This window comes from Azolla caroliniana, unplaced genomic scaffold, assembly GCF_043228905.1.
Source record: "Azolla caroliniana isolate FFs.n. ecotype wild unplaced genomic scaffold, voAzoCaro1.0.p SCAF_3, whole genome shotgun sequence".
Lineage (NCBI taxonomy): Eukaryota > Viridiplantae > Streptophyta > Polypodiopsida > Salviniales > Salviniaceae > Azolla > Azolla caroliniana.
This window is the reverse complement of record NW_028230438.1, coordinates 7,397,156-7,411,842: the sequence shown is the minus strand read 5'-3', so window position 1 is coordinate 7,411,842 and position 14,687 is coordinate 7,397,156. Positions and strand designations below refer to the sequence as shown.

At 39.0% G+C, this 14,687-nt stretch overlaps 1 protein-coding gene across 1 annotated transcript in view; it reads right to left on the bottom strand.

The window, feature by feature from the left end:
• The window catches only part of LOC147866109 (uncharacterized), a 42,631-nt gene extending 30,627 nt beyond the window's left edge, over positions 1-12,004 (bottom strand). Inside the window, exon 1 of the mRNA XM_087316714.1 lies at positions 11,768-12,004. Coding sequence (XP_087172840.1) covers positions 11,768-12,004 — 237 coding nt within the window. The remainder of the gene's footprint in view (positions 1-11,767) is intronic.
• Positions 12,005-14,687: the final 2,683 nt, after the last annotated feature.

Genomic DNA, 14,687 nt, shown 5'->3' with positions numbered 1-14,687 from the left:
GAATACAAAATGGCCCCAAGAATATTAAAAAACCATTCGTTTTGTAAAATAAATATAAAAAATTATTTATTTATTTAAATAAATGTATTTCACCAAAAAAAAACAATTATTCATTAATAGATTATAGTGTCAAGAGAGTTTATGAAACTTATTTTAATTAATTAATTTTTTTTAAATGAATATTTTTATATTTATTATACAAATATGATTACTATTAGTATGAACTTTGAAGATATAATTAGTTTGAAGTACCATTTTTAATGTCAAGATAAAAATATCCATAAATTTTGAGGAAATAAAAAGTGAGAAATTAATCAGCCTTTATTTTATTTTATTTATTTATTAAAAATAAAACGACTATACATTTATTATAAAATTTTAGTAGTGTCAAGTCCCAAAAGTCCCTCTTTTATTATCCCTATTTATTGTTAAGTTCTTTTTTATTTATCTTAGGAATTTTATTTTTTTAAGTTTTTTTTTTTTGGGAAGGGGGGGGGGGGGGGGGGGGGGGGGGTAAACGAATACTTGACTAACCATTCGTATTCGTATTCATTTGCATTCGAATGGGAAACCCCACGAATGCGAATATGTCAATCTATGACGCCGACGCTCGGCGGATGCCGCTACTACGTCACCTTCATCAACGACCACTTGCGCTACGCGTGGATATACCCGATGAAGAAGACTTTCAAAGGCTCAAAAGCCAAGTGGAGAAAGAAACCGGTCGGCACATTCGATGCCTACGATCGGATGGAGGAAAGGAGTACTTCTCCGACGAGTTCATCTCCTACCTCCAAGGTGAAGGCATTCGTAGAGAATTCTCATGCCGACAAACTCCCCAACAAAACGGAGTAGCCGAGAGAAAGAATCGGCAAATACTCGAGGTAGCACGCACCATGATGCGTGAGAAGCACATGCCGAACTTCTATTGGGCGGACGCGGCATCCACGGCAGTCTATCTCATGAATCGATGCACCACAAATAGCGTGCACGACCTTACTCCATACGAGATCTTCGTTGGAAGAAAGCCCATCCTCTCTCACCTCAAGGTGTTCGGAAGCATTGCGAATGTACGCATCCCGAACGAAAGTCGAGAGAACCCCGACGCGAAGTCAGAAGAATGTATCCTCATAGGATACTTGTCCGCGAAAAAGGTGTACAAATGCTTCAACCCTTCGACCCGAGCGGTGCGGATAAGTTGCGACGTCGTTTTTGACGAATCGGCATCTTGGTATAAGCCCGATGCGACTCCATCCGACCCGATCGAGGAAGAGTTGAACGCCAACTCGAACGATGAAACTCAGCCAAGTCCTCCACCGAAGGACAATCCAAGCTCTACCGAGCTAATTGGCCCGCAAGAGCCTCCACGCAATGAAAACACGTCACGGCCAAGTCCGACATCGGACAAAGGCAAAGGTAAGATGCCCGAATACGAAGTCGAGGTCCACCCCGACGACCGTGATTCGGATGATTCGGCTCGCTCACTAGACAGTGAGTTCGGTGTACCCATCATGAGGACACCTGGAGTAAAGAAGGCAATCACATCGACAAACGAGAAACTCCGCTGCTCATCACGAGCGAAGACCCAAGTCACTCGTTACGCTTACAACGAGTATATGGCCCATCACTATGCCCTCGAGATGAAGGTAGTGGCCGATCAAGAGCCCGAGGATCCAAGCCTTCATCACAGGCTTGAGGGGGAGAAGAAAGCCGCGCAACGACGCGCAACAAAGCTGCAGGAAGCTGCGAAGACGCGAAGAAAGCTGCGCAACGCCGCCGCGGAGAACCGCGCAACGAAGTTGCGAAGACGCGAAGAAAGCCGCGCAACGCCGCGCAACAAAGCCGCGGAGAGTCGCGCAATACCACGCAACAAAGCCGCGGAGAACCGCGCAACGAACCGCGAAGACGCGAAGAAAGCCGTGCAACACCGCGCAACAAAGCCGCGGAGAGCCGCACAACACCGCGCAACAAAGTTGCGGAGAGCCGCGCAACGAAGCCGCGAAGACACGAAGAAACCCGCAAGCTGCACCGATGCCGAGGAAGCCAAAGGAAGCTAAACCGGACGTTGGACGCCTCACACTTGAGCTTGAGGGGGCGTGTTGAGATATCAAGCTCAACTAGTTTAATCTAGTTAGTCAACACATGTAACTTAGTAGTTACCTAGATCGAATCTAGTTAATGTGTTGACCTTAAGCCTTAAATAGAACCTTGTACTTAAGTGGGATATTCTAGATCCTCCACTCCTTAGTACATTTAATGTAGGACTTACACATAAGTACCTATGTTCTACACACACGTGTGCACCTTTGCACATGGGTTGTATATATACCTCATTGTGGGTATTTTTGTATGTTGATGACACTTTTCAATATAGTCAATCATCCCCCATTTATTTTTGTGTTCAAGTGTAACTTCCTCTCTCTCTCTCTTCCTCTCACACACTCTCACCCGCATATCATACTAATCTTCCGCTGCTTAACGTAACCATATAATTAGTCTCTAATTAACCCTAGTTAATTACCTAATTACTTAACAAATCTTATTTCTAGAGGTCGTTTCCTTCTTAAATGGAGAGGTTCTCTGATACCGCAGATGGTGGATGACAATGCAAAGTGGATTTATTAGCCACCACGGTGGTTGTTCCCTCCGAGGGTACCAAATATATAGGTGGGTGTTGCCACGTGAAAAGATTGGAGGATGTCTATGCTGAATTAGGGTTGTATGACGCTCATGTTGAGAATATGCGGTCGAGTAATTCTATGTTCATCGGATGATGCAGTGATTATGAGTTTTTGTTCCTTTCTTTATACATGTTGGGTTCTTTGTAGCCATGCAAGTTGGCCTGTAAGATATGAGTTGTATATTATCCTATGTACATTGACTTAACTAATGAAAGTAGTAATTTTTTTGGAAAAAAAAAACTCCTTCCATTAGTTTTAAAATTTTACAGTTGAGAATCTTATATACTAATCCCAGAAAGGGACTATGTAGGCCTTTTCTTTCTGTTGTGTATGCTCATTCGAATGCATTAATATGTAGTTCTGTATTTATTGGATGTAGGTGGATGGGTCCACACTTTCACGTTTCATATGATCGGATTTTACTCTATACATCTAGAATCTAAGCCACTGCATCAGAATTCAGTTCAAAATCTACAATTTCTTCTTCTTTTTCATTTTTCCCATTAAAAAAAAAAAATTTTTTATAAAATCTTGGAGTTTCAACTGAAATCCAATGCACTACATCGGTTTTAGTTGAAAATCTACAATCTTTTTTATTTTTTCCCATTTTTTAAAATGTTTTCCATTTTTTTCCATAGAAAAATAAAAAAAAATTGGATTTTCAACTAAAATACAATGCACTACATCAGATTTTACTCTATACATCTAGAATCCGATGTAGTGCATTGGATTTCAATTGAAAATCCAAGAGTTTTTTGTTTTATTTTTATTTTATGGAAAAAAATTTAAAAAATTACAAAATTTTGGATTTTCAATTCAAATCCAATGTAGTGCATCAAATTTCAGTTGAAAATTGAAGATTTTTTTATTTTTTATGGAAAATATGAAAAAAATAAAAGAAAATGAAAAGAAATAAAAATAACTTTCAAATGAAATATGGTGCACTGCATCGAATTCTAGATGTATAGAGTAAAATTTGATGTAGTGCATCGGATTTCAGTTGAAAATCCATGAAAAAAATGGATTTTTCTTTTAAAAACGTAGATTTTCAACTGAAACCCAATGCAGTGCATCAAATTCGAGATGTATTGAGTAAAATCCGATGCAATGCATTGGATTTCAGTTGAAAATCCAAGATTTATTTTTTTTATGGAAAAAATGAAAAATAATAATAAAATTGTAGATTTTCAACTGAAAATCCAATGCAATGCATCAAATTCTAGATGTATGGAGTAAAATCCGATGAATCCAAGATTTTTTTTGTTTTTATTTTTTATGGAAAAAATGGAAAACAGTAAAAAAAAATGAAAATATCATAGATTTTCAACTTAAATCCAGTGCACTACATTGGATTCTAGATTTATAGAGTAAAAGTTGAAAATCTAAGTTTTTAAAAAAAATTCCCCCAATATCTCCCTTGACGTTGAGAGCTTAGTGGGTACATATTCCATTCTAGTTTGGGGTTTCTTGTGGAGTAAATTGTCATTTTTTCTATGATTGGAAAGTTATTGTAGTTCAGTTTCTATCCATGGGTCGCCTAATGCTCTATGCGAAATAGTGAATCAACTACTATATTAGTGATGCCATGTTTGTAGGTCATGGTGAATCTGTACTCTTCTAATGTTAATGCCCAGCGCAATAAACGATCAAGTGGATGGCTTTTGTGTATCAATTATACTAAGGTTTGATGGTCCGTTTCTTCCTAAACTGTGGTCCCATGCAAATATGGGTGAAATTTTTGGAAGGCCCAAACCATTGCCAAGAATTCCTTTTCTGTAGTTGAGTAGTTCAGCTTGGCCTTCATGACAGCTTGACTAATGTAGGCGATCGCCAATCGTCTAAGTGATCCAGCTATACCAAAACAACATCGATTCTTGTATTTGATGCGTCCGTTTGTAGGCGAAATGTCTTGCTAAAATCCAGAAATGCTAATTGGACGGCTTCTTGAATGATTTGTTTGCTTTGTCTAAAACTCTCTATGCAAGCCTTGGACCAAGAGAATGGTGTGTCGTTCTTCATTAAGAGGCACAACGGTTGTGTGATGGTTGCGAGTTGTGGAACAAACCAGAGAGAGAAGTTGACAAGACCTAAGAGGCTTTGGAGTGACTTGACATTCGCCGGTTGCGGATAATCAGTGATTGCCTTGATCTTTGCAGGGTCCATCCGGATTCTTGTGCCGAATATGATGAAACCCAACAATTTTAATGTAGTAGCGCCCCATTGGAGTTGTACATTTGTCTGTAGGGCTTAATGGATCTATCAATAGCCTGATGCAAGGTCTAGTGATGTGAAATATTTGGACTTCCTGACTTGATCCAATAGATCATCCGCGCGTGGAAGCGGGTACAGGTCGTACTTGGATGTCAACGGTCCGTACTATGGTTGATTCTAGATGAACTTGTGTATGCATTATGTGCTTGCTAAGTTGTGGTGAGTTAAGCAAGGGAATCTTTGTGAACGGCTTAAGGGATGGTAGAACTAGTGATTGAGTATCAAAATGTAGTTATGCACCAGTTTTGATAAACCAATCGCAACCTAATGTCATGGGAAATAATTGGCGTGGTAATACATAAAATGAATGTAGGAACTTATGTTGTGCTAAAAGGAAGGTGCAATGTGCTTGTGTGGACGATTGGTAGACTCGTTGTTTATCACCAAAGACTACATGTATTGGTATTACTGGGGACGTGGGTAAGTTTAATGAATTGATTAAATGTATGCTAATAGAAGAGATCGTGCTTCCTAAATCTAAGAGAGCCTTGTGTGATGTGCTATCTATTCGTGCTAACATGGAACATGTTAGATATAATCAATAATCAGCCCAAGTTGTAAATCTATCCCCATATGTGCTCTTAGAGTGCACATTTTGTGATAGCGCCCCAAATGAGGAACGGCTAGTGTACAACTCGACCATATGGTTCGATAAGGTGTTAATCTAGGAAACTATAGATGCGTAGGACACAATGTACTTAATCTTTAAGTATGTGCCATTGACTTCAAGATAAGTACTATCTAGCACTAGCCTGTATCTCGGGAGTTGGGTCATATTAAATGACAAGTCAAATGACAAGAAAGGAATATCTCCACTACTATCAACTGACATGCACATTTAATGTTACACTCAGGCCAAACAGAGAATATAATCCACTCTCTTACACAATGGTGGATCGATCATCAGTCCCCACTAATTTTGTAGTGAGTTGGTCCAAATCCCATCTAAGCTCCAAGGTGTGAGCACATGGGTGAACTAAAATTGTGAGCTACTCTCATATGTAATACAAGTTTTGTTTTCATATATCCATCTCTGTGGTTGTAACTCCATATACCTAGCTAATCAATTCTCAATATTTCTAACGTGGTATCAGAGCTGAGAGGTTAATCTAGATTAGGTATATATGGGTAGTTGTTGTCTAGCAGCACAGAGAAATAGAGAGAGAGAGAGAGAGAGAGAGAGAGTATCAATGGCCTTGTCCATGAATGTTGCAGCTGCTCCAATGCACATTTGTCCACCTCCATTGTCTGATGGAAATCTAGATGGAACCAACTACACTCTATGGAAGTTCAAAATGTCTGCCATTTCGGACTCTTACAAGTTGTTGGAGACAATCATGGGACCAACAGGGGGAGACCCTGAGCCCATGGTGACCTTTGACCCTGCACACCCTACCACATCAATCCCTCCAAATGTTGATCTACTTCGATCCTGGAAGAGAAGGAATGTTGATGTGTTGTGTACCATAATCATTGGTGTATGTGACTCTGTACTAACATTAGTGCAATATACCACCAGGGCACATGAAGCTTGGAGCATATTGGTCAGCTAGTATGAAACCAAAAACTATACAAGGATACAAAACCTCAAAAATCAGCTTGCTGCATAGAAGCTCCTTGATTGAGAGAAAGTAGAATCCTTTGTAAAAAGGATTAACTTGGATCTTCAAGATCAGCTGGCAACTATTGGAGTAGTTGTCTCTCCAGAGGATATGGCTCGTCAATGCATTCGAGTACTTCCTTCCAACTATGATGGCATTGTGATAGCATTGAACACTCACTCTTTTAAAATTTGATGAACTATGTGCAATGTTGCTTGAAGAGGAGCTTCAGGTGAAGACAAGAGAAGGAAGGGAAGATTCGGCATTTGTCTCTAGGACTAAGGGTAAAGGGGCATCCAATTAAAACAATGTGAATAGGATACCAAAGAAGAAGAAGTTCAATGGATCGTGTTTCTACTGTGACAAGAAGGGTCACACAATCAAAGATTGTCAGAAGAAGATGGCGGATGAGAAGAATGGTTCTAGTAAGACTTCTTTGAGAGAGCCCGAGTCCGCCAATAATGTCGTAGATGAGCTTGAGTTATGGGTCACAACTGAAGAAGTGTGTTCTTCAGTTGACACTCAAGGTGTCAACGACTCTTGGATTCTTGATAGTGGAGCATCCTGACATATGACCAGTAATTGTGACTGGTACAGCTCTTGGACACCTCTACAAGAGCCCATCAATGTTGTGGTTGGGAACAATGCTCGATGTCCAACCAAAGGAACCAAAACCGTCTCCCTCAAAGCAACGACCGGCGGGACAAAGCATATGTCTCAAGTATTGTACGTGCCAGATCTCAAGAAGAATCTATTGTCCATTTCTACACTTACCAACAAGGGTCTTGATGTTCAATTCAAGAAGTCGGATGCAGAAATAATAGATTCTACTGGCAAGGTTGTAGGAATAGGAGTAAAGCGCAACAACCTATATGAGCTAAGCGTGTTTACAATTTCTACTGACCACAACACAAGTACTAACACAAAGAAATGGCATGAGAGATTTGGGCATCTCAATGTTGTTGTATTGAAGGAGATGAAGAAGTCGAATATGGTAGTTGGGTTGCCAACCCTATCTGACTTAAATCATGTTTGTGATGCTTGTATGATGGGCAACCATCAAAGATCGGCTATTCCAAAAGAGAGTCAAAATTGGACAAAGACTCCTCTACAGCTAATACACATTGACCTCTCTGGAAAAATGGTGACTCCTGCAATGGGTGGATCTCTCTACTATATGCTAGTAGTCAATGACTTCAGTAGAAAGATGTGGGTTTACTTCCTTCGGGAGAAGGCTGGAGCTTTTAAAATCTTCAAAAGATGGCATAAGTTTATCGAGCGGGAGTCCGGAAAGTTAGTGATGGAATTACGCTCTAATCAAGGTGGAGAATTCTTATCAATAGAATTCTCTGAGTATTGCAAAGAGCATGAAATTAAGTGCCAACTTACAAATGCCTACACCCCACAACAAAATGGTGTTGTCGAACGTCAAAACCAAACAGTTGTCGAGATGGCTAGGTGTATGTTGAAGGCACAAGCGCTACCCGACTGATTCTGGGCTGAAGGAGTGAATACAGCAATTTACATCCTCAATAGGAGCTACACAAAGGCACTTCAATGGAAAACACCCCAAGAAGCTTATTCAGGCAAGAAACCTTCAGTGCTGCACTTTAGAACCTTTGCGTGACGTGCTACGCACATGTTCCAGATGTGAGTAGAAAGAAGTTGGATGTTAAAAGCAAGAAGTGTATCTTTCTCGGTTATAGTGAAGAGTCAAAGGCCTATCGACTCTACGATCTAGAGGCAAGAAAGGTATTGACAAGTCGCGATGTGGTGTTCGATGAGGAACAACTACAGCTAGCTGAGAATAGTGATTCTCAAGTTATCTCATCAACCGAAGAAGTATTCCCCCCAATCTCGACCCACTATCCAAAAAGGAAGCTGAATCATCTGATGGCAATGGCTCACTAGTTCAGCCTATGCCAGTGCCACATGTAAAGAAAATACCTAAGTGGGTTCAACAACTCTTCAATGACCGTACTCCTAAAGTTGAGTTTCTTGAAACTTCAACTGATGGATTACGAAGCTCAAGAAGAATACAGGAGCAAGGGAGAACCTCTGACCACATTGTCAACATGACTCTGATGGTGGACATCATAGGCTCAGTGAGTGAGCCGACCTCGGTGGAGGAAGCCATGGCCTACCCGAAGTGGAAAGAGGTGATGATATCAGAATACAATAGCATCATGAAAAATGACACGTGGGAGTTGGTAGAGAGGCCAACAAAGAGGAAGGTGATAGGCACAAAGTGGGTGTGGAAAGTAAAGTATAAAGTTGATGGTTCTTTGGAGAAATTTAAGGCCAGACTAGTAGTGCAAGGATGCTCCCAAATTGAAGGGTTCGATGTACAAGAAACATTTGCCCCGACAGCTCGCATGACAACAATTCGAATGGCCATAGCGTTGGCTGCTTCAAGAGGATGGCCGATTTATCAAATGGATGTCAAATCGGCATTTCTGAATGGGCATCTCAAGGAGGAGGTATATGTGACACAACCACCAAGGTTTGAGATGCCGAATTCATAAAACAAAGTTTGCAAGTTGAAGAAGGCATTGTATGGTCTAAATCAAGCACCAAGAGCTTCGAAGAAGAGGATAGACAGCTTCTTCCAATCAATCAACTTTAAGCAATGTGCTTCGGATGCAAGTATGTATGTCAAAATGAAGGACGGGAAACAAGTCATCATCATCATTTACGTGGATGATCTAGTACTTACTAGTGACCATGAAGAGTGTATTGGCCAAATACAAGAGTGTTTGAAAACTGAGTTTGAAATGACAAACTTGGGGATTTTACACTACTTCCTTGGAATTGAGGCTTGGTAAACCTCGGTTGGCATCTTCATTGCACAAAGAAAGTACGCAACAGAGATCTTGAAGACCTTTGGGATGATGGACAGCAAGTCAAAGTCGACTCCAATGGAGTCAAACTGCAAGTTATCCCAAGAAGACCTGTCACCAATGGTTGACATAAGGAAGTATAGACTGCTAGTAGGAAGTCTAATTTTCCTATGCAACACTAGGCCGAATATTTGTTTTGCAGTCGGTGTGGTGAGTCGATTCAGCAACAAGCCGAAGGAGACTCATTGGAAAGCTGCACTACGTGTATTAAAGTACATTGTGGGTACTTTAAATTACAAAATCTTCTACAACACAACAATTGACGAACATAGTGGATATTGCGACTCCGACTGGATTGGAGATAGTGATTCTAGAAAATCAGTTTCTAGATATTGTTTTTCAATAGGCTCTGGAGCTATTTCAGGGAGTAGTAAAAAACAACCAACAGTGGCACTATCTTCAACAGAGGCAAAATACAAAGTAGCATGCATAGTGGCATGTGAGGTAGTTTGGCTAAGAAGAATCCTTATGGATGTGGCGGTTCCAATAAGAATGGCAATGGTATTGAGGTGTGACAATCAGAGTTGCATGGCCATTGCCAAGAACCCCATATTTCATGCACGTACTAAACACATAGAGATTCAGTATCACTATGTGCGGGAGCTAATAAATTATGAGACTGTGGAGCTTGATTATTGTCCAACATCAGAAAATGTTCCGGAAATCTTCACAAAGGCGCTTGGAGCAGAATAGCTACATCAACACCTTCGACAACTAGGAGTTAGCCCAATTCCAAGTGAACTCAACGGGTTGACCATTGAGGGGGCATGTTAGATATAATCAATGATCAGCCCCAAGTTGTAAATCTATCCCCATATGTGCTCTTAGAGTGCACATTTTGTGATAGCACCCCAAATGAGGAGCAGCTAGTGTGCAACTCGACCACATGGGTCAATAAGGTGTTAATCTAGGAAACCGTAGATGCGTAGGACACAATGGATTTAGGAAAGAGAAAAATAGGTAATAGGATTGGCTAATCAAGTCAACTAGAATATTTTGTGGGCAAGTTACAATGTACTTAGTCTTGAAGTATGTGCCATTGACTTCAAGATAAGTACTATCTAGCACTAGCCTGTATCTAGGGAGTTGGGTCTTATTAAATGACAAGTCAAATGACAAAAAAGGAATATCTCCACTACTATCACCTGACATGCACATTTAATGTTACACTCATACCAAACAGAGAATATAATCCAGTCTCTTACACAATGGTGGATCGATCATGAGTCCCCACTAATTTTGTAGTGAGTTGGTCCAAATCCCATCTAAGCTCCAAAGTGTGAGCACATGTGTGAACTACCATTGTGAGCTACTCTCATATGTAATAGTAGTTTTGTTTTCATATATCCATCTCTTTTGTTGTAACTCCATATACCTATCTAATCGATTCTCAATATTTCTAATAGAACATACCAATCGTTTGGAAGAGGTTGTGGCTTAAATGTGCGGTAACTTCTCCTCCATCAGTTTCCCGCTCGGTGGTTTCCCTGTACCTCAGCAAGTGATGTAGAATCAACCAATTGTACTTGAGCATTTTGATGGTGTTTAGATGTCACAAATTTCCTACAATTTTTTTTAACATGGTCGTGGCACCATGGTTGTTTACGTACCCATATTTAACGTTTAAATACGTATAATACCTCATAAGTACGTATTATACCTCAATGTTGTTCAGTCAAATATCATGTGCATTTGTCCAATACGGTATTTAATGTACATTTGAAAAACAGGTATAATACGTATTTATAAAAAAATGTAAGTCAAACCCCAACAAAAAGCAAAAGAAAAAACAAATTAGTGAAAAAGAAGCAAAAAGAAGGAAGAAAGAAGAACAAAAGAGATGACGACGAAGAAGAAGAAGAAAAAGAGAGAAAAGAAGACTGAAACCTGTCCTGACTCTAAGTGTGATAATCACATAAGATAGAAGAAGAAGGATGATGAAGAAGATAATGAAGAAGGGAGAAAAGAAGACAGAAACGTAAAGTGAGTGTGATAATCGCAGACGATTCTTCAATCTATAAGGGCATAATCGTAAATAATTGCAATTTGAAGTAGAACATCGTGATACACACACTAATTTATAGAACAAGCGAATGTCAACATTCATATTAATAAGTATTTTAGGATGTGAAATGTTCAAATGTCTTATATGCATTTTAGGATGTAGAACTATAATGTACATCACAAAATTGTGTAAACATCAATGCTTTTTACAATATTACAAATATTTTTTTGAAACATAAGTAATTTTCAAATTCTAGAAGTATTTAACGTACTATATGTAAAATACGTATTTCTTTCATCATTCCAATGCCTTTCTTTCATCATTCCAATCATGATAGCCTGCGACGAGGTCAAAATGATCTAGGCAAGCTAGTACATCCTCTGTGGGGAGGCTAGAGAATGATCCTGGACATATCCGGGAATCTTTTCTTTGATCATTTATTGTTCCTGTGGATTGAGATTGAGAGGTGAGCCATGTCATGAGTGCTTGGTTTGCGTGATTTACCTGAATCATCATTGTAGACATTGCTTGGAACATTTGCTCCATGGTTGTATGCATCGATGTATGTTCTCCGAATTCGGGTTGCATACTTGTTGTGTTGTCGCCTTCTTGTTGTTGCATTTGATTGCTTTGTGTGATGAAGGCAGGTTGACCTGCTGAACATGAGGGCGATTATGGGTCAGTTCTTCTATTTGTGTCTTGGCGGTGGGTGAGGACGATTATGGCTCGACTCTTCTATTTGTGGGTTAGTGGTTGTTGCTTAGCGGTTGTGGCGTCATGCAGAGTGGCAGGTGGTTGATTGCCCGTAGTCTCCACCAATGTAAAATGCTCAGAATGATTCACCCAATTAACCAGTGCCTCAGGTTTTGGTTTGTATCTCTATTTATAGGATTCTATTACATTATTTAGGTTCATGGTTCATACTTGAACTAACCATTTATAAATCTTGGTAGACCATAAGTTTGGTTCAAGAACTGCCACATCATACATATATGACAATATTAGTAATTCAAGAATATGACAATTATTCTATTTACTCGTATAATGCTTGATAACCATTAAAGAATTTTATAATAATCCCATTCCACATGTATCCATTAAGAGTATTTAAAGAATATGGGAATTATTCAATATTTCTATGTAACCTGTTTCACATGTAACTATTAAGAGCCTTACAAGAATATGGGAATTATTCAATCTTTCCATGTAACTATAAACTCTACACATAATTTTAAAATGCAAAAAAAAAACTAAATATGTGGACTACCAATGGTCGCCTCTTCCATGGTAATGCATCTTGGTCTAAACCAAGTTACAACAGACTTATTTTGAAATGAAGTTCTAAACATGACAGCAAGTTGAGAACCAAGGTCTACATTTTGAGACAAACCAATAACATAGCGGATTGCATTTAATACTAAGATATACATTCTATATATATATACATAAATTTAGCATTGTAAAATTTGTCCATTGTGGTACCATTTTCATAATCTGCAAAATCGGGCTTAATACAATTAAGCTTGTATGGAATTCCATTCCATATCTCAAATTTGGATAAAAGAATATGATAGATGGAATATGAAACTATTCATTTTCTTGTCATGAAAATTAGTTGTAAATTTTAGTATGTTTTAAGAAACCATGTATACATACGTCATACCATTGTAAAATTGTGCTGAAATAAGCCATTTTTTAACATTTCCCTAGAAGTAAAAAAGAGAACACAACATATTGGCTATTTCAAATGTCCCAGTGTTCTCCCCAAAAAAGAAGAGATTATCCATAATACTTCTTTCTCAAAAGAAACATGTCTACTTAACATGAATCAAATCAGAATGGAAAAGTTATTGGTCTCCATTTTCTAATATCATCTAATATATACCCTCACCCTTAGGTATTAAATAAATCTATCCAACTACTATAATACAAGGCATATCCAATATAAAGAAAATTTCGATAAGCGTTAGTTAAGTCTTCTCCAATATTTGAGAAAAAAATGTAGAATAATTTCATCCTCTCTTGTCAAAGGACTCAAATGTAGGAAAAAATGTAGTTAAGTCATAAGACTCAAAGCTTTAAGTGCATCATGTATTTCCATAATGTCAAAGGACTTATTTAATGCAACCTTCATTTCTTGTGTTAGTTTAGGTTAAATCTTGTCCCACACTCGTTTCCTACATTCATTAACCAAAATTTGTAACATCCCCAATGGACAATTGTTAAATATATTTCTACTTAACCATTCTGATAATGACCTTCATCCTAGTTAGGTTCGTAGTGCAGGAATAGATACCTATCATGATATTGACCAAAGGGATAGAGATAGTTGTCAAACTTCTTTGAGCATGTCCAATGAAATGAAATATCACTTAAGAGAACCTCCTACATAAGCTCACCAATGATGGCAATTAACTAATAAAGAGGAAATGAGAGTAAGCTTAACTAATGCTACCACTTTAATTAAATAAGTGATGAGAAATACAAACAAGAAATCATACATAACAACCACCATGCTTAATATATTTCACCACCAACATTGATATAGGTAGAGTTAAGGCTTCAGCTCCTAGATAAAAGATTAGAAATTATGTGGGAGAGACATCGAAAAGGGGGAAGACTCTAACTTAAAGTTCAAAAGTGAAAAGGAAGCTTCAAAAGATGGATTACCTTATCCTTCTTTAGATCCTTACCCTTTAGAAATTTGATGCTTTAATGTGTTTCAAAACATGGATGACATAGAATAATTGATGATATAGACATGCGCTATTGCATGGAGATGTGATTTAGGTGAATGCGATGATGAAGCAGGAAATTCGGAGCACAGCGAAGAAGACGAAGATGGAAACGATGATGGTGAAGGAGTTGCACGCATGACGCAGAGGAAACGACGACACAGGCGAATGCGATGATGCAGCAGGAAATCCGGAGCACAGCGAAGAAGACGAAGATGGAAACGATGATGGTGAAGGATTTTGGAGGTTAAGATGATGGAGATGGAGATGGAGATGTCTTCGCATAGGATCCATGTAGTTCAATTACCTGGAGAGCAAGCGAGAGATAGACAGATAAGCAAGCCAGTCTTAACAAAGCCAAACGGAATCACTTTGAGGAGACGATGTGAGGCAGGGAAGATGCGGAAAGTGAATGACGGTGTTTCTACAAAAGGAAAGGCGTCCTCCCATCGTCCTCGTTGGTCGTCCCTTCCCCTGCGGCAACAAACCTCTCG